Source organism: Sphaeroforma arctica, assembly GCF_001186125.1.
Source record: "Sphaeroforma arctica JP610 unplaced genomic scaffold supercont1.849, whole genome shotgun sequence".
NCBI lineage: Eukaryota > Ichthyosporea > Ichthyophonida > Sphaeroforma > Sphaeroforma arctica.
Window position 1 is genome coordinate 28,660 of NW_014039709.1, and position 9,332 is coordinate 37,991.

The 9,332-nt window shown below is 43.7% G+C and overlaps 3 protein-coding genes across 3 annotated transcripts; 2 read left to right on the forward strand and 1 right to left on the reverse strand.

The window, feature by feature from the left end:
* Positions 1-4,373: 4,373 nt before the first annotated feature.
* SARC_08908 (hypothetical protein) lies at positions 4,374-4,571 on the reverse strand (the record flags this gene model as incomplete). Its single annotated transcript, XM_014297098.1, has 1 exon — positions 4,374-4,571. One exon carries the CDS (start codon positions 4,569-4,571, stop codon positions 4,374-4,376), a length of 198 nt encoding a protein of 65 aa, XP_014152573.1.
* Positions 4,572-7,950: 3,379 nt separating this feature from the next.
* Positions 7,951-8,325, forward strand: SARC_08909 (hypothetical protein; the record flags this gene model as incomplete). The annotated part of the gene is made up of 1 exon (XM_014297099.1): positions 7,951-8,325. The coding sequence occupies one exon, from the start codon at positions 7,951-7,953 to the stop codon at positions 8,323-8,325; it is 375 nt and encodes a 124-aa protein (XP_014152574.1).
* Positions 8,326-8,945: 620 nt separating this feature from the next.
* On the forward strand, positions 8,946-9,131 carry SARC_08910 (hypothetical protein; the record flags this gene model as incomplete). Its single annotated transcript, XM_014297100.1, has 1 exon — positions 8,946-9,131. One exon carries the CDS (start codon positions 8,946-8,948, stop codon positions 9,129-9,131), a length of 186 nt encoding a protein of 61 aa, XP_014152575.1.
* Between the last annotated feature and the right edge of the window lie 201 nt (positions 9,132-9,332).

Consider the following 9,332-nt stretch of genomic DNA (forward strand, 5'->3'; position numbering starts at 1 on the left):
TGTATGTGCGTTTTTGTGAATATTTTTGTCGGATTGTGTATTAATACTTACCCCTCACTTGCTCAGTCAACTTATATAGCTGTGTTGCTTTCAGTTCCTCTATTTCCCGCAAGGTTTGTGCCAATTGACTGACTTTGTCGATCTCTTCTTGTGTGTTCTCAAATAGCATATCCACTTGACGCATCACCTCGTGACACTCATTTACCTCGTTCATGCTGGCGTATGTTTTGCAGTGTAGATCCGTATTCACTCAATAACAGAAGTATATATATATCTGTGCAGTATATTATACCTATGATAGTACACATTGTTCAATTTGGGAGGCTTTGTACGAATTTAAAAAATACTATATTTTGTACCGGTTCAGTTTTCCCGCCAAATATTATCCTATCTTTATTGGTAGTTGAATCTTCTTATCCGAACCGGAAAATATTTTTACAAAAAACCTATTTGACTATTTCCTGGAGTCACTATTTATTTATTTAAAAAAAATATAACCCTCTTTAGTGAGATTTTGGGGTGTTTATCAAAAAAAACAGGCCTGAAAATGATTTTTGTTTTGAAAGTAAAGGTGAAAAAGAAAATGAAATTTCTAGAAATATAATGAAATTTCCTAGAAATAAAATGAAATTTCAAGCGTTGGGTGCTGCATGTATTCCGTTCCCCCTGTTTTAACTACGTGACTTATCGGGAAGTGGCGTGCATTTATGAATGCATTATTGTGAGAAGTCTTTCGCTTGTTTAACGCTTTCTACCAAGTTTCTTCATTGTCATTTGGTTGTAGAATTTTGATCCATCGATGGGCACGCGCATCATCAGACAAAGGTAGCCTTATCTTACGAGATGTTAGAGAGAGACATACCTCTAATTCACACACGCACTTCTGACGCAGTACTTTCTCTTTGCTGTTCCCCGTCCTTGTACTACTCATGATATACTATGCCTTTTCTGTTTGAGGTTAAACTAGGTGATGCATGCATCCATGCACGTAATATAGCATGCACGTAATATAGCAATCTTCTCTTCCACCGCCCAAAAGATATTGAGAGCTACACAGTACAGGATTTTCTATGCGATAGTCTGAAAGAGCGTACTTCGATTAGCTAAATAAGGTGAGTAACTAATGTGTTACCATCACAGGCGTGACACTACCAAGCTACGCGCATGTGCGTATATGTGTTTTTGTGTGTATTTGTGAGAATTTTGTGTGTATTTGTGTTTGTATTACTGTATTTTCAAAAAATTTGAACAAAAACAAACAACACGTGATTTCTACTCCGACAGTCTTGTAGTCTAAATGAGATCTGATTTTCTCTAATTGTACAGACTATCAGGACTGTACATAAAATGCTAAAGTTTAATTCTTGACATAAACTCACCTTTATGCTCGATTTTTGTCTGTCACGCAACGTTAATTGAGCCATTTTATTGGCTGTCTATATCACACTCTTTGGCCTATTTGCAGACCCCGGTAGGGTCCCTCCTGTGGATCCTAAATGGATTTTTTTTTACGTGAGTGGGTGTGAGTGAGTGAGCTTGTGTGTCTGTGTGTGGGTGAGTGTGTTATATGATTGATCGTGTTTGACTGAGCAACAATGTGTATTTGTGTGTGTGTGACTATGTGTTGACTGTTGAGTGAAAGTGGGAAAGAAATGGGGGGGGGGAGGGGGGGGTTTCCTCGAGAAATTATCTCACGGCCCTTGCGCGGATATTGTAAATTCACAAGTTATCAACTACTCTCTTTGATTGGACGCTTTCAGTCCCCGCGGCGCCTCAGCCGTGTTTTATTCGTGAAATCAATACTTAATGTTATGATGTATAAACATGTGCCATTAATTAGTATATCTAAGTTCGGGTGAGCTCTTGTGTATGCTTTCTTTAGAGTTGATCCCCTGAAGGCAAACTAGGGTCTAGGGTGAAGATGTAACCCAAGTGTGACGGTAATGGCACAAGTGGTTGAAGAGTAGACGCTTTTGGATAGCGAAGAACTGATTTGTGGATGGAGACAATGCAGTTGTGGAAGGTGAGGTAGGGAAGCATGTTTGTGAAATAGATGTGCTTCGGTCGGTTGAGACTTTATTTTAGTAGGTCGGCTGGGTATTCGTGTGTAGAGATGTATTGAATGTCGGTCATATGACGGTGTGCGCAGTTGCTGATGTAGTGTTCTTTGATATTTATGTGTCTTAAGCCTTTTGATTTGCCTGTACCTACTGCTATTTTGATAGCGGATTGGTTATCTATAAACAGAGGTGTAGGTGTTGTCAATGTGTGATTGAGGGCTTGCATGGGGTTTCGCATCCACGCGCACCATCAATGTATTCTACTTCACTGCTGCTCTGTGATATCATTTTCTGTTTGGAGGATTTTCACATAATAAGTGTAGAGTTGAAAGTGATTAGGGTGCCTGTCTGTGGATGTCGAGCGGTAAGGCAAGCGCCCCAATCTGAATCTGAGGAAGTATTTAATTGTGGTGTTGATGTGGTGATCTTGTGTGGCGCGAGGGCAACACGTCAGTGTGTAGTCTTTAGTGCCTTTAAGGCAAGATATAATTTGTTGGAGAGCGGTCCAATGTTTTGATAGGGGAACTGCTATAGGACGCAGATTGATTGACCGAACAGGCAATATCGACGCGGGTTATATTTGCTGCAAAGCTTAGGGCAATAATCTAAACTTCTGACGACAGGGAGTGCCGTCCAGACGTGGAGGGGGGGGGGGGGGGGGGGCGGATTTAGAGGAAGAGTCAGCTGGATTAAATGCTTGAAGCATGCCGTCAACGTATGCTTCTTGCCCAAGGGAGAAACTACCGTCGGAGTGGTGGGGTGATTTTAATAACCACATTATGAGTGGCGCGGCCGAGATTCTTGAAAAGGTAGTGTTTGGAAAGTATGCCGAAAAGCCAAGTGTCATGGCCGGAGTATGGGTTGATAGCAGAAACGATATCGTCGACATAGAGGACGATGTAATAAGCCGGGCCTCCACATTAGACTCTATGTATAAACGTACTCTTAAGCAGTACACAAATTATAAACGTACTCTTAATAGTACGAGGAATATTTTAGGAAACTTTAAGTTCATCGTGCTATTAAGAGCACATTTAGGAGACTTAAGTTCCTCGTACTATTAAGAGTACATTTAGGAAACTTAAGTTCCTCGTACTAATAAGGGTACGTTTATACATAGAGTCTAATGTGGAGGCCCGGCTTATTACACAGCCCCCACTCAGCTTTGAGACCCAAGAGAAGCAAGTTGCTCACTCAAGCTGATTATGGGTCAAAAAGCGAGAAAGGAAAAACGGGTCGAAACATTAAGTAACATAATATATAGTTCATGTTTCTCAGGCGGAAAAGTTAAGTGTTCTCGGTTAATCTGTGAGTTTTGGGCTTAGGTTCAGTAGGTCCGTGGTGGTCGACCGGACGTTCGTTACGCTTCAGTGTCTTAAGCACATATGAAGAATGAGCATTAAGGCTGGAGATAAATGCTGTAGGCGGATAAATTTTAACTTCCGTTCCTTCAGACGATAGAAACATGCTATCTTTTTCAGCTTGTGACTTATGCAGGCGTTTACGCCATTTTCGATTAAGGGCTCTTAAATAGTCTTGGTTATCGAAAGCATCTGAAGTCAACTCATGTATTTTACCGTCTATAAAGCGTGTACGATAGTATGTATAGCCTCCCTTATCCGTTCTCCATATAATGTCTTTAAATTCAGAACGATCAAGAGGGACATTAGAGTCATGTCTTCTTGCGAGTATAATCTCTGTAGTCGGAATACGACTTGTGCCTATATTAAGCGCACTAGAACCATCGGGGTTATTTATCTCGTACGTTCCACTTTTAGTGTCTGCTACAGAGATTAAATATGGACCTATACATTTAGATGTTAATACAGTAGCATCGGAAATACGTTGACGGATGTTAACTCTGTCACCGACCTGATACTCTGCTATCTTCTTGGTAGTGTTCCAACGCTTTTGCCTTTTTAATAAGGCTATATTGCTTTTTTTTTTCGCAAGCAAGAATATATAACGTTATAAATACGTTGGACCATCTCTAACCATGGTAACTCATGGTGATCAGGTTCGTCCTTGTTAAAGGGTATTTGTAACTCACTATATCTGCCACAAAAATAGTGAGCGGGTGTAGTTCCTGTAACCGGATCAGCACACTCGTTCATCTGTGTTTGTACCCACTTAAGATGGTACGGCCAATCATCTGCATCATCCGCCAATGCAGTACGCAAGAAGAACTTAAATATTCTATGGCGCGTTTTATTCGCGCCTTGCGTTTGCGGCTTATATGGCACACCTCTCTTATGGCATATGCCTGATACGAGTACTAGCGATTCCATAAGATGTGGCAGCAGGTAAAGCATGTCAATCGTTGGAGATATCGTAAGATCCCAGCGTGTCTAATTGAATAGCTCGCTTACCATTGGGATACCATTGTGAGCGTTGGTTGGAGAGGAACTTGATGTTGCGAGTGTCATGTTGGTATTGCGTCCAGTCCGCCAGGTGTCGGGGTGTTGCGTCTGCTGCGGCCAAGTAGAACCCCGAGGCCGCTGTTGGACTCATGCTTATGACTGGTCTTTTTTGCATCGCCCTCGAGTTAAAAAACCACTAGACAGCCAAAACGAGCCTCTGGGATGCGCGGTATATGGGTCCGGTGCCAGATATCGCTAGGTGAATAAACGCCGTCAAGTGAGGAGAGAAGTTCGTTCCGGAGCATGTGGGCCCATGCGAGGGCACCATTCAGGAGGAAAACGGGCATCCCGGCGTCGATCAGTAGACATTGAACTAATTCGTTTAGGACGCGATGAACGCTTTCGACTTTTCCGTTTAAATGTACTATATATGGTGGGGAGGTGGTGAGCTTGATATTTCGAGCTAGGAGCATGTGTTCCGTCTCGGTACTGGTGAAGACGGAGTCGCCGTCGGAATAGAGAGTGTGCGGTTTCCATTGGCGTGGGATTTTGATGAGGAGGGCTTTGAGATGGGTGACCATGTGCTGCTTGTTGGGGAGGTTCGCATGAAGTCCAAAGCGGCTACCGGCATCAACCATGTTGAGTGCGTAACAATTTCCACATCTGTCCTCAGGCATTGGACCCTGAAAGTCTACATTGAGCTGTTCACCAGGCCCATAAGCCGTGGGTGAGTTTGATTGGGAAACCCATGGGGCAGTGCTTGGGAAATTCCGGGTGAGCGGTCGCGTACCAAATAGCTGCCTTGAGTTTATCATCGGATGTGGTAGCCAAGTGTAGGGGCCTTATGAGAGCGACAAGTGTATAGACCCAGGAGGGTTTTCCGACGGCCACTGTACCGTGACGAAGAAACGTGGAAGGCTAATCATGGATGATATACGGAGGTCATTGTAGACGAGCTAGAAATTAATTCCACCAGTTCGAGCAAGGGCGAAGGGGGAACACGATGGCCATGGTGACATCCGTCTTAATGACTGCGTCTAGTTGGTCAGACGTGTCGGACCATTTAGGGTTCGTGTATGCACGTTCGAGTAGAAGATTCACCTGCCGCCAGCCTGTGAACTCACCTCCTCCGCAGGGACTAACGATGCGAGTGACCTGGACCGTTTTGGGGGAGGCAAACAGGTCGTGGTCGGGGCATAGTTCAGGTGACCCATGGCTTGGTCAAAGTCGGTTTTATTGTGCACTCATTCTCAAGTAGTCACCCCTGGGGGCGGTGGATAAATTAAAGTTATTTTGTCCCGGGCGCCCAACTTGAGTGTAGTAGTGCGGCTACGGTGGCCAAGATTCCGGTGGTACTCGTCGTAGGTCAGCATCTTGTTGTTAGGGGTTGCTGGTATTGGAGGGCTGGTGTGCGGTGGGGTGGCTGTCGATGGAGATGCCTGTGGGGGTGCCGGAGGCGAAGTGGGGGGCCTGCGGGGATGCCGGAGGCGGGGTTGGGGCCTGTGTGGAGAGGGCAGGGTGTAGAGTACGAAAAGTTCCAGGAGAGGATGCAAGGTCGAGTAGCTGAGCGTAGTGGAGTCGATATCCTCCCTGTGCGCGTGGGAGGGTGTTGTCGTGAACTATAGCTGAGGCAACAGGACTGACGGTGGACTGGGAACGTAAGGGCAAAGACTGCGTCTTGAAGCTGGTTTTGAGAGACCAGCTGTTGTTTCACGTCGGGACTCACGTAGGTGTCCGCGAGGGGTTTGAAGGTGTCTCGAGTTGTAATGTTGTGCGCATTATCATCAGCGAGAAGAAGAGTCAACGAACCGTGTTCTAGGTTCTGGAGAAGATGTTCAAATTTGGTATGAACCAGGTTCACGGTCGTGCCGCTGTCTATGGGCAGGTCAGATCTAGTACGAGGTGTGGGTCTGGTACGCGATAAAGCTACTTTTGAAGAAACAAAATCGTATGGAAAATTTGTTTTATTCGATCGTTTGGAACATACAGTATCTACGTGGCCGGGCTTGGAGCCGATGCCACAGGAGAAGAAAACAGCCGTACATTTGGCGCCGGGATGGCCCTTCTGCGCATATTTACCGCAGGCCCGGGAGCAAGCATTAGCCCGATGGGAGTCCTCCTGGCAGACGAAGCAAGGGATAGGCGTACGGGGTGTGCGATTGTTGAGGCCGTGTATGTTCCCAAGCTTATCGATGCCCTTGAGTAGCGCTTCGATCATAGCTTCCTGTGAAATGGCTTTGGAGCCCGAACCTGTTGTGGATGCAGTGACTGTGGCTGTTCTTGCCATGAACTGGGGCTTAACTGGGGGATTGATGCGGTATCATGCTTTGATCTGCTCACACATGTTGAGAGGTGTGACGGAAAGGCTATCTTAGTGATTGATCAAATAATACTTTACAATTTCTTGGTCAGCATCCCCTAGGCCGGTCAGAAACAAGCCTTGGATGAACAGAGGCCAAAATGTGGTCTTCTGGAGGTCTGCTTCTCTGGCGACGCGGGTGACGCTCTTGGACCACATATGTATGGTGTCGTCGTCGGTTTTTTTTTGAAGTTCTGAAGAAATTACAGTGTAATCGTATTCGACTTATCGGAAGACATGTGTTTGTATGTCTTCTTGAGATAGAATAAAAGGACCCATGGATCTTCATTAAGTTCAAGAGATGTTAGTGAGTCCAAAAGGTCATCAGAGAGTGAACAAATAAGATGTGCTATCGCTTTGATATGTGCCGTCAGCGGTAGACTTCTTTTTGAATGTGTCCGCCTATTCTACACGAGCTTTGTCGAGGCCACGGGTACGCGAGGAAGAAGGAGTGGCTTCTTGACGAGCGATGATTTCACTTTTGATATACTAATAGCTCAGAGCAGCTGGTATGTCATTCTGGAACTTAGCCGATGTTGAAATGATGAGATGAGACAGCAATTTGTCATAGTTGTGGCCGTCGAGAGATAGACGGGTCCACATGATGCGGATGGAGTAGGAGGTGGTTGAGTCCGAAACAGAAACCACTGTTACTATTTTGTAGAATGATTAATACAATGTTTAATAAAATGTTCAAGGGAAGTCTAGAAAAAAAATAGCTCATAATCTATTTAGACAGTTAAACTGGATTATGTCAAGAACTACACTTAATTTATTTGTGGATTCAATATATATATAAATCTCTAATTTGCTAAGATTATTATTAATTAATATAATATTGATGTTGTTATGATGTAACATGTGCCATTAATTAGTATAGCTATGTTCGGGTGAACTCTTGTGTAGGTTCTTTTAGAGTCAATATGAGTTGCTCCATAGAGTTGCTCAATATATGTACATACTGTACTTCTCCTGATCGCAAAAGCTTTGGCGGATTATGAAATGTGAAAAGAACACAATCTGATTGAGTTTACGCGCCAATATTGACATCGTGAACGAGACAAAATGGCATAAATTGTTCCATTTTTTGTTTATGAGCGCATCCTCAAGCGCACAGACACAAGCGGACATCAACATAACTAGACACCTCGTCTATTACATTCAAAGCACGATGCAAAGAGATGATCTTCGAGATGAAGCTGCGCATCAGGACGATGTGATTGGTGACAGGAGGGACTCAAAAACTGTAAATCGAGAATCGCAAGAAGAAGAAACTTGGGTGCCAACGGAGAGTTTGTTGTGCACAAAGACTTTATTGGACGACGATGGAGAAACGTTAAATGGCAACGACGGTAATTTTATACTAGCAGGTGACAAAGTGGACAACATACCTGAATATGCATCTCTTGATGTGGATACTTTTGAATCTCAACAACCGATCGATGACAATGAAGACAATAACAACGACGAATTGATTGGTAGCTGTGTGGGGACTGAACGACAGTACCTAGATCCTGGTACAAATTTAAGATCATACCAGGAGTGACGCCGTTAAACTGGGAGTTAGGAGAACTCGGTATTCCACCTTGTTATCAGGAAACCAAACTGAAACAAAGAGCAAATATAGTTACTGTATCACAATGGGTGAGAGCCAACGATAATATCAAAGGATTTTGGCCCGTTACTAGTGGAACAAAGAAAAACTGCTAGATTCTTATGTGACAAAGTAGAAGTCAGATCAAAGTAAGTTGTTGATTCAGCAGAAAAAAATAGTGATAACGAAGCAGCTCAGCGGAAGAAAACACATCAACTAGCTGAACTTAAAAAGTTAACCACTGAGAAGGATGGCCCTAAATGGTCACTTACGGATGAGTATAGACTGTTGTGCGCTATAAACGATCCACGCATTTTGAAGAAGTCCGTCAGTGTAATAAGGGTGACTGGACTCGGGCACAAATAGATGCTGGATTGCAAAAGATACGCCCTTTTTCCGAGTCAGGGTTTTATATAATTTATTCAATTGTAATACAGTATATGAGGCGGATTCAATCTTATGTGGACAGGTTGCTTTGTTAAGAACTGGTGAAGAATTTTCCTCTATGGAACTTCTCAATGAAGATACTGAGTTGAACCATAAATCGTTTCATGGAATCATTTACAGCAAAAATGGATGAAGCAACGAAAGTGACTACAAAGAAAATGTCAAAAACACAAAGAGAAGCCGAAGAGTCCAAACGCGAATCCAGTGATTTGCTCACAACTCTCTTAGCCAAGAGCCCAAGCCCCAAATTTGACGAATCTGTAAAAGTTATGGAGCTACGCACAAACCGAAGACGCGTTGAGAAGGACTGAAATGGAGTGTGAGTCCAAGGAACGGATGATGGCTGCGAAATTGGCGCGCACAGATAAGATGGAACAATCAAAATTTACGTTGAAGTGCATCAAAGCACTCAAAAACGCTCTTAAGAGTGCAACGAGACTAAAAGTAAAATCTATGATTGAAACAAATCTTTCAGAAGTTGTAATACGTATACATATGCTATAATTAAAGTG